We start from the raw sequence: 16,920 nt of genomic DNA on the forward strand, positions 1-16,920 counted from the left end.
CCTGCCCCATGTTCAAGGTCCCCCAGCTCTGTGTGTATGAGGGCTGGCACCCAAATCCACCCTTCTCTGGGAGTGAAGACATCGCATCATTATGACGGGTGGGCACAGTCCCGATCTAGATCTGTTTGCTCCCAAGTGTGGGACTTGCCTTGCAGTTCTCGTCCTTTTGCCTTCTGTCTTCAGCCCTTGGGAAGCTTTAGTCACCTCCCCGGCAAGGTCTTCCCTCACCGCCCAAATTAAAGTACTTTGCAATCTGTCATTCCCCACCTGGCACCCAGCCCCTCTCCAACCATGACTTCATACAGCAATCAAGACATATTTAAGTACCCACTGTGCACCGATTGATTGATTGATTGACTGATCGTGGGTGTGGTGGGGAAAAGCCAGATGGGGCTGAGAATGGGAGAGCCTAGACTTTAAGGGACCAGGGCTGTCTTCCCCTCCGAGGATGGGGCCTGTGGTCAGTATGTCAACGGCAGCAGAGCCAGGGAAAGGATGGTTTCCCATAATCTGGGTCAGGAGGCAGCGAGGGTCCATGGGAACGGTTTCTAGCTACACCCTCGCCCACCCACATCCATGGCGGACCGGGATCAGTTGCAATACCTTCCCTCCCAGCGCCAGAGTGACCTTAGCCCCCTTCCCACCTGGGCGGCCCTGCCAACTCATTGAATTACTACTTTGCCATTGAGCTAGCTAATGTCACTCCTTCGCGCTAGCTAAATATTTATGAGCTTTTCCTCTCTAAAGGTGGCAGCCTTTCTTAGAAAACCATACCTCACTTTGTGTTTATTTAATCTGCTTTTTCCTTTCTCCTTTTTTTTTTTTTTTTTTTTTTTTGTCTCCCCAGGAGAAAATAATGAATGTCAAAGGAAAAGTGATTCTGTCAATGCTGGTTGTCTCGACTGTAATTGTTGTATTTTGGGAATATATCAACAGGTAATTGTGGAGTGTGACACCCACCTTGGACTTGAGTCTCCTCGTGTCAGCCACGTGACCAGGTTGAAATTAAAACTGGGATTAACAATGAAGAAGAGATTCCACCCTTCCTGTATCCCTGAGCCCTGGACTATATTTAAAATCATTAGATCGACAAGTACCTTCTGGCTAATTAATCCCCTTCCTTCCTGTCACATTCCTAATGTCTTGACTTTTGTACCTTTGCCGTTCTGGGTGGGTTATGTGCGGAAACAGCGAGGCCGTCCTAAGCCCAAATGTAACTTTCATCATTGGTATGACGAGCTGTGGAAATTACCTTAGGAAATTTCAGACAGGAATGCCATGAGAAATCCACCCCACATCTTCCAATTCTAAGATATTTTCAGAGTTGAAAGGCATAACTTAAGTTGTTGACTTCCGCTATACGATCCACTCTGAGCGGCTGGTGATTCATTTGTGCCTGGCTAACATGCTTGGGTGTCTTGTTTTGTTTTGTTTTGTTGTAACTCTGGAAGGCAAAATGAATGAAACACTTCTGAGTTTTCAAATGCATCAGTGGATTCCCCCCCCCCCCCCCAAATATGCGTGCTTCTGTGCTTTTGGAAAATCCAGCGTCTCAGAGATTCCAGCTGGAGAGGCTCCTGACAGAAAGTAGTCTGTGCAAACAGCTACAAAAATGCATGATCCCTTTGACTTAGGAGGCACTTTACCCAAGAAGTCCACAACACAACTCTGGGCGGGGGAGCTGTCCTGACACCACTAATATTTTCATGATGAAGTCCTTTTAGTGGCCCCGAAGTTAAAGGTGACAGCCTGGATTAACAGTTAAATTCCTTCTGCTCTTAAAGCTTAAGCCTGCAGGACCATCTTGGCTACTAAAAAAAGGGATCTGTACCTTTAAGTACATCAGCAGAAGGAAGACTCCAGAGCGTGGGAGCAACAGTGGGAGCTGTTACTCCCGGGAGTGCAGAGTAGATCTAACCCCTTCTGGAGCGTTATTCTGTTTCATTCTGAACAACTCATTTTAACAAAATCGAGACAAGCTAGGGTGTGGTCAAGTTCAAGGAGTCTACAAACCCCGTCTGTCTTTTGAATTGAGGAAACTGGACATACTTAGTCCTGAGGCAAGGTAATTCAGAGTCAGGTGCAGGGACCCTGGGATCCCTTGGGTACTTGAGGGCAGAGGAAATATCTTGTCTGGAGTCTGGAGCTGGGCTGCCTGCAACTGGTTCTGTGACACCATTCACCTCCTCTGTGGCCCTGGGCAAGTTACTCAGCAACTCTGTTCCTCAGTTTCCCTCTCTTTAAAAATGAGGGGATAATAATAGTACCTGCTTCATAGGTACCTCATTGGGAGGAGTCAGTAAGCTATTGTATATAAAACATTTAGGGCAATGCCTGGGAGTTAATAAGCACTTAGTGAATGCTAGCTGCCATCCTCTCCCTCCTCCTCCTCCTCCTCCTCTCCCTGCTCCTCCTCCTCTCCCTCCTCCTTCTTTTCCTCCTCCTCCTCCTCCTCCTCCTCCTCTTCCTCTGCTCCAGAGGGCAGAACAAGACAGGGGGTTTTGACAAGTAGAAGGAAGAGCTCTAGTGGTTGGAAGAATCCAACTGAAGAACAAACAGTCTTTCGAGTCCCTGCCCTGAGTTGATTGAGATCCTTGTGCTGATAACCTACAAGCTCTGAATGCTTGATTGTTTAACCTTGGTGTTTGGAATCTCAGCCAGAGTCGTACTTCCATATTTTGGGTGGTTCACAAAATTAAAAGATGGGAGCCAAAGGCCCCAGTGTGCATTCTGGCACTGACCTCCCATAACGAGGGTGATTTTGCAGTGCTGGGCACTCTCCACACGGTAGCTGGAGCGGGTTCTGGCCGCTCTCCGGGGCCATGGTTTGGCACCCAGACTCCGGGCACGCATTTTTCAACGTGAGGAATCTAGTGAATGTCTGCAAGAGGCATAAAAGGCAGCAGATACTGTGGCATCTTGTGAATTGGCCATGTGATGGCCTGAGGTGAGCTGAGGGCACTAGCCTTAGACAGGTGGACAGCACCGAGCTAAAAAGGATTTCAAAATAACTAAATGGAGCCCATCAACCGATTAGGGATACAAGTGCAAGTCCTACCCTCAGGGGGTTATGATCTAGACGGAGCAAGAAGATAGGCATATAAATAACCAGCGGCAGAAGAGGGAGACTGTCAGGGTAGAGAAAAGGAACTGTCAGAGTTAAGGAGGCTAAGATTATGTTTGGCTTTGGAGGGGGATCTACTGTTTGCACTTAGGTACAACTGTTTCTTGAGCACCTACTATGTGCCAGGCTAGGATCGTATCAAGAAAGGCACAGAAGAGATGGCATGTGAGCCCTGAAGGATGAATATGTTATTGCTGTGACCACTGAGATGTGGAAGGATTCTGGGAGAGGAGGGGACGAAGGACAGGTTAGTAAAGAGACATGACAAGGCCGCAAAGCTGAATCTAGAAGCTAGTGCCCTGAGTGCCAGGATGGCCATCGGAGCAATGGGTGGCAGCAGACCCTCCCCCTCTTCCTCTCCATTCCCCTCCCCCTTCCACTTCTTGTAGGACCTGGAGTCTGATCCCCCAGGTTCAAATACTGGCTCTACTCCTCACCAGCAGTAGGACCTTGGGCAAATCGCTTAATGCTTCTGTGCGTCAGCTTCCGCCTCTGTAGGATGAGAAGATTGGATTGTTGTGAGGTTTCGATGATCTATGTCAGTTGCTTTTTTTTTTTTTTTAATGTTTTTATTTATTTTTGAGACAGAGAGAGACAGAGCATGAACAGGGTCAGAGAGAGGGAGACACAGAATCCGAAACAGGCTCCAGGCTCTGAGCGGTCAGCCCAGAGCCCGACGCGGGGCTCGAACTCACGGACCGCGAGATCATGAACTGAGCTGAAGTCAGCCGCTTAACCGACTGAGCCACCCAGGCGCCCCTATGTCAGTTGCTTAGAAGGGTACCTGGCTAAGGGTTAGCTCTGATGGATATTGTCAGAATCAGTATAGGAACAAGAAATTTTCGAGCGTGGTCCTTGAGTCTTGGGCTCAGAGGAGAAAGCATAGGTGGTGACAAAGCATGCATTTTATTCCTACAAGGAGATGCAGGACCCCCCACCCCCCCTCCTCCCCGCCATGAGGAGAAGGCAGGAGGAGGGGATAAGAGACTACAGAGTGTGAAACAACTGTGAGCCACTTTTTTTTTTTTCAGGGTTGAGAAAACTGGGGCCAGGCAGGAATTGAGCCACGGCAGGTGCCTGAGCTCAAGTGTAGAACTCTTCCTACCAGGCTGTACCCCCGTCTATTCCCAGGGAGGAGAAGGGGGCACAAGGCTTAGCTCTGGGGCACAGCTTCCCTGCTCAGAGCAGTGGAGTGATGCCACATGACAAGTCCTGCCACTCTACCTCCCAAAATGCCTCTCAAGTCCTTCTCTCCATCTGGTTGGCCGCCTTGCTTTGTGCCTGGGCGACAGCCATCACCTCCGAACGGGTCACCCACATTCACTCCTCACCCCTGCCATCTCCTCTCCGGTGACCTTCTTCAGTTGCCTGCAAGACCCTGTCCCTCCCCTGCCCAAAACCCTTCCAGGGCAGAATCCCCAGTAGGCCCCAGCAAGGTCTGGCTTCCGGCGACTTCTCTGCCACTTTCTTGCACATTTAAATGCCTCCTTTTTTTCCTCACCGTCTTTGTGTATCTTTTCACTCTTGTCTGGAACACTCTTCCCACATCCCCTTCACCTGGACTCCATTTATCCTTCAGATCTCAGCTCAAACATTCCCACCTCCTCCAGGAAGCCTTCCAGGTCTTCCTGTTAGCTGCTTGGAGTACATATGCTTTTTTTTTTTTTTTTTCAATAGCTTGGAGTTTGAGGTCGTGTAGCCGTGTGATTGCCTGAATAGGGTCTGCCTTCCCTGCTAGCTTGAGTGTAGCCCAAGGACACATGGACATAGGCCTTGTGTCTGTGTTAGCCAGTGCTGTGTGCCCAGTACTCGGCACGTAATTATGCTCAGCAAGTATCTGCTGAATGGCTAGAGATGGCTCAACGGAGGAGTCATGTATTCCCTGGCCCAGCCTTGTAGGTCCCTACAGACCAACTCACTGCCTCCACTAGCTTCAGAGATGGAACCCCTCCCTCAGTGAAGCCACCTCTAGCCAATGGAGAGGTGTCACCTTTTTCTTATTTTTTTTTTATGAAGATTTGAGATACTCCCGTGACCTCTTTCCCACCCCTTGCTCCGAACAACCCTGAAGGGACTGCCACTGAAAATACCCAGTCCCTCGATACCTTTGGCTGTACCTCAAAGAAAAGTAGAAACCTAGGAGTAGACAAAACCCAGGCTCTCAGCTCAGCCCGGGGCATCAATGGTAATGATTGCAAAATAGCTTTTCTCGGAATTAAAAGTAACATGATATGTTTTTATTTCTCATTTGCTTTCAGCCCCGAAGGCTCTTTCTTGTGGATATATCACTCAAAGTAAGTGCTTTGAATTCTAGAGATGTATGGGATGTCTCCCGTGTCCACCCTGGCACCCCCTACAGCCCGTTTTTAGCACCGCGGCAAGTAGGGGAGCTCCGGTCAAGGGCAGAGGGGAAGGGTGGTTTCCCAGGGATCTGGACCACATGCCTCCCATTCCCTAGGCAGGCCTTTATACAAGAACTGTGACTTGTATTTTGCCCTTGATTCTCATGATGGGTTTAAGTGGTGTCATTTGGAGAACATTCTGCCTTGCTGATGAAAAGAATCAGGATAGATATTTTTCATTATGCTGCCCAGTATGTGTTCTATAAAGACCCTTGCAAGAAATTCCTTTGAGACAAAGGACCAGGAAAGAAGTTAAAGTCTCCTGATGAACTAGTATTTTTTATTATTATTACTATTATTATTGCCAAAGGCAGTGAGAACTATGTAAGCCTTCTTTTTTTTTTTTTTTTTTTTTTGGGAGAGAGAGAGAGAGTATAAGTGAGGGGCAGGGAGAGAATCCCACAGTACTATGTGAGGGGCAGAGAGAGAATCCCAGGAGGGGCAGGGAGAAGAGAGAGAGAGAAAGAGAGAGAGATTGAAGGAGAAGTGGGGCTCACCTGAAGCGGGACTCGAACTCACGAACCGTGAGATCATGACCTGAGTCGAAGTCAGATGCCTAACGACTGAGCCACTCAGAGCCCAAGCCTTCAGAGCCCAAGCCTTCATTTCTCTATCTTTGGCTTGGCTGCCAGGAAGCTCAGAGCAAAGTCTTGTGCTTAACTGCTTATACTTTCGTCAGCCTTCATTTCTGATATAATTTATTCTCTGGTGTTAAATCCTGGCTTTTGCGCTTACATTCTGTGGGATCTTAGCAATTTGCCCAACCCCACTTGGGCAAATTCTCAGCTATAAAATGAACATAAAGATGAAACCTTTACTCTCACGAGTAGTTGGGGGTGACCAGGCTCATATGAAAATACCTACACGAGTAATTAAATCTTTCTCTTTCTGTTCCCTTTTGTTTATTAAGTCTTCTGTTGTCTCCCTGCATATGGTGACCACTCCTTTTTAATAGTCAAGAATCTGAGACACCTCCTGAAAGTAGATGAGCTTTAAAACAGGTTTCTTTTTTTTTTTTTAATGTTTATTTATTTTGGGGTGGGGAGGGGCAGAGAGAGAGGGAGACACAGGATCCGAAGCAGGCTCCAGGCTCCGAGCTGTCAGCACAGAGCCCGTCGCGGGCCTCGAACTCATGAACCACGAGACTATGACCTGAGCTTAACTGACTGAGCCACCCAGGTGCCCCTAAAACATGTTTCTTAATATTATTAAGCCTGTTCGTGGCTCTCTGTCTTATTTGTCCAACCACAGGCCACTGCACCCCTGCCTTCCCCCTCTTTCCCCTTCTCCAGAAAGTCCCCTCCCTGGAGAGACTCTCACAATGAGAGAGTCTGGAAATTTCCACATGTGGGTGGTGAGGGTGGCTTCTGATTACAGTTTCCTGAGTTTCTGCTTCAGAGACCCTCAGATTTCCTGAGGCTGTCACTGCTGACCTTTGTAGCAACTTGAATTCTAGTTTAGCAAAAGAGATCATTCTTGGAAATATACACTGGTCTTTTTTTTTTTTTTTTTTTTTTAATTAAGATCACAACTTTTTACAGCAATTTTCAACTTTGATAAAGCTCTTTGATGGATGCTATTTCGTTTATTTTTCAAAGCCACCTCCATGTTCGGTTTATTATCACTGTGATTGTCACCATCCTTATTATTATCACATATCTGACACTTCAGAGGAAAAAACCGAGATTCAGTGAGGGAAAAGGTCCGTCACAGTCACACCACGAGTTAGTGGCAGACCCATGTCCCAGGCTTATGTATCAGTGTTCCCCGACTTGTTATTTCCTCTTGCCTCCTCTCTCCCTGCCGGGGCTCCCTGCATGAGCTGAGCACCAGGGGCTGCACCACGGAAGAGAGGTTCAGGCGCTATTGGGGTATCTTTCCCTCATTCAGCTAGAGCAGCTTGACTTCTTTTCTTCTTCTTTTTTTTTTAGTGTTTATTTTAATTCCAGTTAGTTAACAGACAGTGTTGTATTTGTTTCAGGTGTACAATATAGTGATTCAACACTTCTATTCCTCATCCGGTAGAGAATAGCTTCACTCCTGTTTTATGAACGGAAGTTCTGTTTTCTGAACTGAAAGAGAGAGAGAGAGAGAGAGAGAGAGAGAGAAACCAACAAACAAACAAAAGAGAGAAAAGAAGAAAGAGAGAGGGAGAAAGAAAGAAAAAGAAAGAACAAAAGAAAGAAAGAAAAAAAAGAAAAGAAAGAAAGAAAGAGAAAGAAAGAAGGAAGGAAATTTAAGTAATTTTCTGCCATGAAGAGTTTGGAAACCCCACCCCACCCCCACCCTGCCTCCACCCAGTCTGGGACTGCCTCATCTTCTAAAAATGTTTGTCATCTCTTTCATTTCTTAGAAACCCAGAGGTGGGTGATAGCAGCACGCAGAAGGGCTGGTGGTTTCCAAGCTGGTTTAACAATAGGTAAGGTGATGGATGGGGTGACCCTCTGTGTTTGTCCACCCACCTGACGCTTACAGAGTCAAAACAAAATGGTCTCATGGTCATGACCTTCACGGTCACTCGTCTTTTTGGCCTGTTGAAGTCATCCAAGGAATCTGTTCCCTGGTTGGGACGAGTATATTGAAGCTTGGGGGTTATGGTCACGTTTGTCCATTTAATTCGGGGGTGAGTGGGGCTTGGGCTGAAGTTTCGGCTGCGGGAAAGACGATCACAGGAGGACTGTTCCAGCAAGTTCCCTTGCCCCCTGAAATAACCTGAAGGTTCTAGGTCACTAAATTGCTAACTGCGCTGACTCGGAAGAAAAATAGAAAAGGGGAGACCTGAGCCTGTTCACCAACAGTGTGTGTTTACGAATAAACGTTTCGTATCGTGAAGCTTTCTCCAGACATTTTTTTCACTGCACGTGTTCTCCGCCTCGGAGCGCGTTTTCACGAGCCATTCGCGGGCTGTCCCGACGCCATAGATCTGCCTCTGTCTCACTCTGCTTGCTTTCCCTTTGTACGTAGGACCCACAGTTACCCAGAAGAGGAAGCCGTAGACAAGGGAGATGAACAAAGAAAGGAAAACAGCGAAGAACTTCAGCTGTCAGACTGGTTTAATCCACAGTAAGAAAAGAAGCGTCTCGCCACGTGCCATAAATCCATTAGCCCCCGTCGGAGGTGGCGGGGACTGTGTAGGCAACAATGCCATTGAGAACACTCCTGATGGGGGATACAGAGTCTTAGCATCTGTCAGACGTTCACCATAGATTAGATGAGAATCCCAGAGTCTGGATGTTTTGCCTCAGATGCTTGAGCAGAGGCACAGTGATTCTGACAGCAGTTGTCGAAAGGCGGCAGCTGAATCACAAAATCCTGAGGCTGGAAGGGGTCTCACTGACCACGGGGTGTTGTGGAAAACGACAGCATGTAGGGTCGGAGCAGGAAACTCCTCTCTGAGATTCAGCTAACTCATCTGAAAACATGGCAATGATGATGAAAACTCTCATGGGGCCGTGCATGCATCATTAGGCGATCATACGACAAATGTTTATCAAACACCTATGATCTGCCAGCTGGCATTTTTCAAACTATCAGGCACTATCCATTAATGTGTTCAGGAAACTAGCTTCATGGGACAAAATGGGCTTTTTTTTTTTTTTTTAATTTTTTTTTTCAACGTTTATTTATCTTTGGGACAGAGAGAGACGGAGCATGAACGGGGGAGGGGCAGAGAGAGAGGGAGACACAGAATCGGAAACAGGTTCCAGGCTCTGAGCCATCAGCCCAGAGCCCGACGCGGGGCTCGAACTCATGGACCGCGAGATTGTGACCTGGCTGAAGTCGGACGCTTAACCGACTGCGCCACCCAGGCGCCCCCAAAATGGGCTTTTTTAAAAAAAATTGAAACCAAGTAGAAAATCAGAGGGCATCACATGAAGTGGAAGGATAAACACTGTTTGGTTGAATTACTCTTTCTGTATATATGTGTATGTGCATGCATTTTGTTGCGATGTAAAATGCATTTCTCACTGGGAGTCGTGGTCAAAAATACTGTACTAGATGTCGTGTGAGGCACAGGAGATAGGAGGAATCAATCCATATGGTTATGTTCAAGAAGTTCCTGGTCTTGTAGGGGCAGGAGATGTGCAAGTAGTGTTTGCCAAAACCGGGAAGGAGGCGTGGTTGATCGGACTTAGAAGAATGCGTCTGGGAGTACGGAGGCGGGAGCTGTCCAGGATCATCAGATGACCTTGAAGCCTGAGAGACTTGTGGGGGGTGGTGCCATTGACCAGGGTAGGGCCCGGAGGAAGACAGCCAGGTCTAGGAGTCGGAGCAGGGGATGAGCTCTACGAGGGATGTATGTGGGTTCAGGTACTTGTGGGGCGTTGGGACAGGAATTCACAGAGTGCCTGTTTTAGTCTGTTCGGGCTGTTATAACAAAACACCACAGACTGGATGGCTTATAAACAACAGAAATGTATTTCTCAGAGTTCTGGAGGCTGGGAAGTCCAAAATCAAAGCACCAGCAGCTCCGGTGACTGGTGAGAGCCCACTTCCTGGGTCAAGACAGCCATCTTCTCTGTCCTCACACAGTGGAAGGGGCGGGGAGCTCTCTGAGACCTCTTTCATAAGGGCACTAATTCCATTAGTGAGGGTTCCACCCCCATGAACGAAGCACCTCCCAAAGGCCCCACCTCCAAATACCATCACACCCGGGATTGGGTTTCAACATAGGAATTCTGGAGGGCGGGCACAGATGGTCAGTCTATAGCGGTGCCCTTGAGCTCCTTGGAAGATGTGTGGTAGAGATGTGGGGTGAAGAGCCATCAGAGTGAGGGGGTCATCCAAGCAGGGGACTAGAACCACATCCTGATGTCAGCACTTAAGGGGCCAGTGAAGGAAGAGGAGTCTGAAAGGGGGCAGGAGGAGCTATAGAGGAGGAGGACAGGGAGAGAATAGCAACTATTCTGGTAAGAGGGGAGTGAGCTCTGGAAAGACTGAGTATGTTCTGGAAAGCTCTCTTTTTGTTTGGGGGGAGGGGGGTCACACTAGTGTGGAAGGATGGGAATTCTGCCCTCCCCCCACAACCCCCCACCCATGTCTCATTCAATGAGCTAGGCACCAGGGTGGCCGTCCGTGAGATGCTAAACCATTACTGGAAACACAAGAACATGGAGGCAATGTCGCTTTGATGAGCCCCTTAATGTGTGTGTGTTTGGGGCAGGGGGACAGGGAGACCTCCACCAAAAGGTGGGCTAGATGAGCAAGAGGTAGTCGCCAAGCTCCTTTCTCAGGAGGCTGGTATACTTTTTTTTTTTTTTTTTCAACGTTTATTTATTTTTGGGACAGAGAGAGACAGAGCATGAACGGGGGAGGGGCAGAGAGAGAGGGAGACACAGAATCGGAAACAGGCTCCAGGCTCTGAGCCATCAGCCCAGAGCCTGACGCGGGGCTCGAACTCCCAGACCGCGAGGTCGTGACCTGGCTGAAGTCGGACGCTTATGGAGGCTGGTATACTTTAACCGTGGCATTTGTGCTCCGGGAGCGGGACTTGGGAGGCGGGGTGAGGGCTGAGACAAAGAGGAGAGCCCGATCGTGGCCACCAGCTGTCGCTCCCCACTCTCCCCCGTGCATGGCTCAGCCAAAGACTATTGGTTTGAAGAGGCTCCAAATTTAAGCCTTCCCAGGGCACCAAAGTAGATTTCTTAGCTGAGTGAACGATTAGATACACAATTGAATGAACAAATAAATATATCCATATAAATGTATCCTCTCATGTAGACGACCTACAATACATTACCATGTATCGTGCACACATTTCCACATCAAGCTCTCTTAGCTTCTGTGACAACACATCCTCTGACTTTCCCTCCTCCTTCTCTATTCTCCCTTCTTGGTCTCCTCCATAAGGGCCTCTCCCTCGTCGTATAGTAGAGTTTCTGGAGACGACATCCAGTATTCTCGTCTCTTTTTCTTTATACACCATCTTCCACTGTGCTCTCATCCATTTCCATGGCCGCAGACACCGGGGCGTGTGACTCTCCACATTCCGATCTTCAGCCCGAAGAGTTCCTGAGCCCTGACTTGGATCGAACTGCCCGCCTGACATCTCTGTACACGTCTCCCGTGACCCAAGTGGGTTTCCGCCTTCTACCCCACCCTTGTCCTTATTTCCCACCTCAAGCCAGAGTCCGGAATACCTCTCTGGTTCATCCTTTTCCTCCACCCACCCCACAGTCTAATTGATTAATGTGTTCTGTTAATCCTTCCTCCAAAGTCCTTCCCACATCGGCTCCTTCTCTGCATTCCACAGCCCCACCCTCCTTCCATCGGCTCTTTGCCGGCTCATCCCCTGGCATGCCGATGCCTATCGAGAGTTCAGTAAAGAACACGCTGAACACATCTTTTTTGACCTGGCTCATGTTGATAGAAGTTTAACGCTTTCTCTACCCGACGCTTGGGGCCCGTCCTGTACCCGTTAATAAGTACGTAAGAGTCAAAAGCTAGCAGTGACCTCGGTAGGTGTGTGTTTTGGTGATAGAGGCCGTTTTATTCCGTGGAAGCCTTTGCCCTATAGTGGAGTCACACAGACTGACGCGGTGGGTGTCGTGCGTGGAAGAAAGGCGTTTGGGCAGCTCGGAGTCTGTCCTGGCACCTTTCCTTCTTTCTAGAGCCCCATCTTTGTGACTTTGGACGCTTCTGGCACTTGATGGTAGCAAGGACTAGCTCTCACGCGTGGGTGGCCTGCCCTGTGTCACTTCGTTTGCGGGAGGCAGTGGGTGATGTTGCTGACTGAGCCTCCTTGAGATAGAGGCTCTTCCCAGCTGATCTGGTGCTCAGCCTCGCTCCTCCCCTGCCCCCCCCCCGCCTGCGTTTTCAGGCTGTCATCTGGCTCCTTAGGGTCAATGACATGTGGGGACCGCCAGTGAGACTTAATAATTAACAGCTGGGAAATAGAACATTTTAATTTTGAAGTAAACATTAATTTTTAATATCGCTACCTTTTTTCCCCCCCCCGCTGGAAGGAATCTTCCCGGCCAAGCAAACCAAAGTGGGTACTGCTTTTCTGACTCAGTCTTTCTAGAAGATGTGGACTGAGCGGTGGGGCTGTTGCATAGCAGGCTGGCCACCGGTTGGGACTGTGAGATTCTCCAGGGGTCGGACGGGGCCTCCTTTCTCCCATCATGCTCTGCAGCCAGTCTGGTGTGCACAACAGCGACTTAGTAGCCGTGCGGTGAGGCCTTGAGTGCCCTGGTCTGGCCCTTCTATAAATCAAATGGCTGAAGGTGCAGCTCCCTTCTGTTCGCCTCCCCCTGCTTTCTTTATTTGTAAAATGCGGGTGAGGATAGCATCCACTTTATAAGGTGAATGTGAGGGTTAAATGAGAGAGTGAAAGTCTGGTACTGAGCCCCCGTGCACCATGAATATTAAATAAGTACATCTGGTCCGCTGCTGCTTTCCCTCTCTCCCCTTCCTTTTTTTTTTTTATTAAAAAATTTTTTTTGTTAATGTTTATTTATTTTTGAGAGAGAGAGAGAGTGAGAAAAGCAGGGGAGGGGCAGAGAGAGAGGGAGACACAGAATCCGAAGCAGGCTCCAGGCCCTGAGCTGTCAGCACAGAGCCCAACGCGGGGCTCGAACCCACAAACCGTGAGATCATGACCTGAGCCGAAGTCGGTCGCTTAACCGACTGAGCCACCCTGGCACCCTGTTTTTTGTTTTTTGTTTTTTAATAGTATTACCCGCTTACAACGTGTCCAGCTCATACACAGCTGTTAAGACTTAGCTAGCGGGCTGGGTCAGAACTGCTTAAGTATCTTCAACGGGCTAAAACTAAGGACGACGATGAATGAGGCAGTGATACAGGGGAGAATTTAAGTTCAGAAACGTTGGTTATAGATGTGTAAGTCATGCGTGCATGTGTGTGTGTGTGTGTGTGTGTGTGTGTGGTGTTTTGTGGTTTGAAATCCTGCCATTCAACAAAGCGGTGGGGGGGGGCGGTTATATGACTAAAAACATAACAAAACAGAAGCTCGCTCTTTCTCATTGCACACTGGTAAGAATGCCAGAGTCGCTAAGTTCAGTGAAACCTTAGCTTAAAGTTAAAACATGACATACGTGGGTTTTACCCCCAGCTTCGTCAGCACGGGGAGTAAGTGTCCATAGAAGCCACAATGTAGGGCTTCATAGCTCAGAGCATGGACTCCAGAGTGGGACCACCTGGGTTCCAAAACCGGCTTTGCCCCTTACTAGCTGTGTGACTTTGGACAAGTTAATTAACCTCTCTGTGCCACTCATGGATAAAATGGGGATCGGCATAGCACCTCTGGAGGGTGACGCCCTTAGCACGACGGTGCCTGGTCTCACAGGAAGTGCTCAGCGGATCTTAGTTACCATCAGCGGCAGCCAGCTGTGTGACCTTGGACCAGCCTTGGTTTTCTTACCTGCACAATGGACATATGTGGCAGGACCGTTGCAAGCACTAAACGAGAAAGTGTAGGTGAAGGTGCTTTCATTTCACGATTGAAGGAAACCAAGAGCAGCTGTTCTCTGTGCAGCCAGCCCACGTGGGGTGCGAGGGCCGAGCTGAGACTGCAGACAGATGGGGGAGGGCCGGGACAGCAGCCTCGGAGCGCCCCCCTCCCACCTCTGGGGGCGATTCAGCTGTGCAGGAGGAGGGAGGAGGCCGGAAGCGGGGCACGGGCTCCAGAAGGGAGGGATTATCATCTCAAGAATTAGAGCGAAGAGCTTGGTGACAGATGGACAGGAGGATGAGTTTCCCGAGGCTCTTTTCCACTCTGGGGCCGGGGCTGGGGCCAGATGGGGGTCGACCCAGCCTTGCCCAACCTCACTGTGGAAACCCCAGCTTTGCTGAGGCGATAGGAGTTTTGTGCAAACCCTCCCCCCACTGATGTGCAGGACTGGGGCGGGCGGGGTGGGGGGAGTTCTCATCGCTCCACCAATTTGCTGACATCTCCCCAACGGCCTCGCCAGGGCCACATGCATGCTGCCAGCAGGGACCCAGCAGGGACCAGCAGGACTTTGCCCCAGTCACTGGCCATCTCCCCTCGGTGGATGAAGTATAAGCAAATGCCTAACGGGGACGGGCGGGACGGCCGTTCGCACTGGGGATCGAGTCTCATGACTGTGTTGCAGTCTCTGCCTCCCAGCAGGGGAAATGCAGCCACTTCCTGAGCAAATGGGGGTCAGAGCTGAGTCTGTGTCACCCCCTCCCGCTGAGCCCCAGCGGCTACTCAGCCTTTCCGCGTGTCTACCCTCTGCAGTCGGTCAGTTTGCTGATGCTCTTGTGTTGCTTCCTGTGTTTTTTTATTGGCTTTGCCAAGTCCCTTGCAAGCATTCTGAGTGCAGAAAACATGCCTCTCCTTCCCCCCCCCCCCCCCCACCCCGCTCTCCTACCAAAGAGGCAATGTGGTCTGAGCAGAGGGTCTGTGCTGGAGCCCCATGTTCTGGCCTTGGCCTTGGGGGCCCTCTGTTGAATCCCTTCTATTCGGGGTGACTCTGACTCCTTGTTTGTAAAACGAATGATAACACCGGAATCCCCTTCAATCTGGGGCCCTTTCTGGCCTATCACCAAGTTTTTACCCAGAAATCCCTTTCCGGCAAAAGGCAGATTAGACTCGATGGCTCTCTTTTGGCTCCAGTGTCACTCTGCCGTTCTCCCGAGTCAAGAATTAGGACCTCCTTAGGTGCAGGTGGCACCCACAGGGATAAATGACACCCAAAGATGCCACAGGCAGTTTAGAAAGGGGCCGGGAGATAGCAGAAGGGATCCAGAAGGAAGAAGAGGGCTAGGAAAGCAGCAAAAGAGGACAGAGGGAATGAGAGATACCGGTAAGATCCCCCCATAAGGGCCCCAAGACAGCCCTCAAAGGCACCTGAGAGCCTCCTGTCCCTCACTCAGAAGATGCTGCCCCTGCAAATGTCCCACCACCCAGCCAACTGCCTGGGGCTCAGTCCAGATCCAGGGACAATCTCAGCATATCATAGCTGACCCCAGTTTTTCCTTGGACAGCCTCTGCCCCACCTTAGGAAAGCTGTCCTGCCTCATGGGGCCCTATGTTTTGTCACCAGGAAACGTCCCGATGTTGTGACGGTGACCGAATGGAAGGCGCCGGTCGTGTGGGAAGGCACTTACAACAAAGCCATCTTAGAAAATTATTACGCCAGACAGAAAATTACCGTGGGTCTAACGGTCTTTGCTGTCGGAAGGTAAGTGTTCCTAATAAAGTCGACCTCCGTCTTTTCTTGTTTCATCGTCCAGATGTTTGTGAGGGGCCCCCTGGGCTTACGGAGCGCTTCCTGCCTTGTCTGAATTATTAAATAGGAGAATGTTAGAACAGGACCGTTTTAGTCCTGTTTCTGCTGAGGCCCCTAAAAGGCTGACAGAGCAAAACAATAGTAGCTGAGTCGACTCCTTCCCACCTCAAAGTGAGGGTCTCGGGTTGCAGGTAAAAATGTCTGCTACACCCACCGAGCCTAGAGTCCGCAGTCCACCCACAACAACCTCCTTCCTGACCTCCATGGCTTTCTCTGGAAGTTCCAAAAATGGCAGCTGTGGGCCCAAACACGTGTCACTCTTTGCCCTACACTCTCAAGACCAGGACCGAGGACTGGAGGATTTACAGCAAGCTATGGATCCAGACTGACCCAAGAGGGGTGGTTCTCCACATTGGAACATGGCTGACCGCTCTTCCTTGGGTTCCTCGGGCCTTCCTTGGCTCCCAGAGATTCAGCCAGCCAGAATTTCCTCTTCTAGACGTTGGGGAGGTTCCTGATTCAGATTCCATTTCCTCGTTTAGAACCCCCCTTCCAAAGCTGCAATCATTCTTTTTTTTTTTTAAATTTTTTTTTCAACGTTTTTTATTTATTTTGGGACAGAGAGAGACAGAGCATGAACGGGGGAGGGGCAGAGAGAGAGGGAGACACAGAATCGGAAACAGGCTCCAGGCTCTGAGCCATCAGCCCAGAGCCTGACGCGGGGCTCGAACTCACGGGCCGCGAGATCGTGACCTGGCTGAAGTCGGACACTTAACCGACTGCGCCACCCAGGCGGCCCTAAAGCTGCAATCATTCTTACTCGAAATTAGTAGCCGCAGTATTAGTTTTAAAATGTAACCCGTTTTGCTCTCTTGGAGAGTTTCTGTGGGTTTGTTTCCCCCAAAAGCAAGAGTTCGATTTGCCTCTTCCCCAACCCCCGCTGTGAGCCTTTCCTCCGGTTCCTCTCCTGAAAACCACACGGGAAGTTGATCCCTCGGCCTGTACAAAGAGTGTCAAAGGCCTCAGCTGATCTGAGCTTGGGCTCTGCCCACCATAGGGCCTGAAGGAGAGCTCCGTGAAGCTCCTGAGACCTCCAACCCAGAGGCCAGAAGCCATTGCTGTTGCAATACTAATCAGGTACGGTGACCTGGTTAGTCACCTGGGCGGCATCTCTAAT

The 16,920-nt window shown here is 49.7% G+C and overlaps 1 protein-coding gene across 4 annotated transcripts in view; it reads left to right on the plus strand.

The window, feature by feature from the left end:
* The window catches only part of GGTA1 (glycoprotein alpha-galactosyltransferase 1 (inactive)), a 57,523-nt gene that overhangs the window by 35,050 nt on the left and 5,553 nt on the right, over nucleotides 1-16,920 (plus strand). For 3 of the 4 annotated variants that reach the window (XM_047830053.1, XM_047830054.1, XM_047830055.1), the window contains 5 exons: nucleotides 848-936; nucleotides 5,383-5,418; nucleotides 7,880-7,945; nucleotides 8,491-8,589; nucleotides 15,558-15,695. In XM_047830053.1, the coding sequence (XP_047686009.1) occupies nucleotides 857-936; nucleotides 5,383-5,418; nucleotides 7,880-7,945; nucleotides 8,491-8,589; nucleotides 15,558-15,695 (419 nt within the window). In that variant the 5' untranslated portion in view covers nucleotides 848-856. The remainder of the gene's footprint in view (nucleotides 1-847; nucleotides 937-5,382; nucleotides 5,419-7,879; nucleotides 7,946-8,490; nucleotides 8,590-15,557; nucleotides 15,696-16,920) is intronic. The other variant, XM_047830056.1, reaches the window with a different exon arrangement.

The sequence above is a fragment of the Prionailurus viverrinus genome, chromosome D4, assembly GCF_022837055.1.
Source record: "Prionailurus viverrinus isolate Anna chromosome D4, UM_Priviv_1.0, whole genome shotgun sequence".
Taxonomy (NCBI): Eukaryota; Metazoa; Chordata; class Mammalia; order Carnivora; family Felidae; genus Prionailurus; species Prionailurus viverrinus.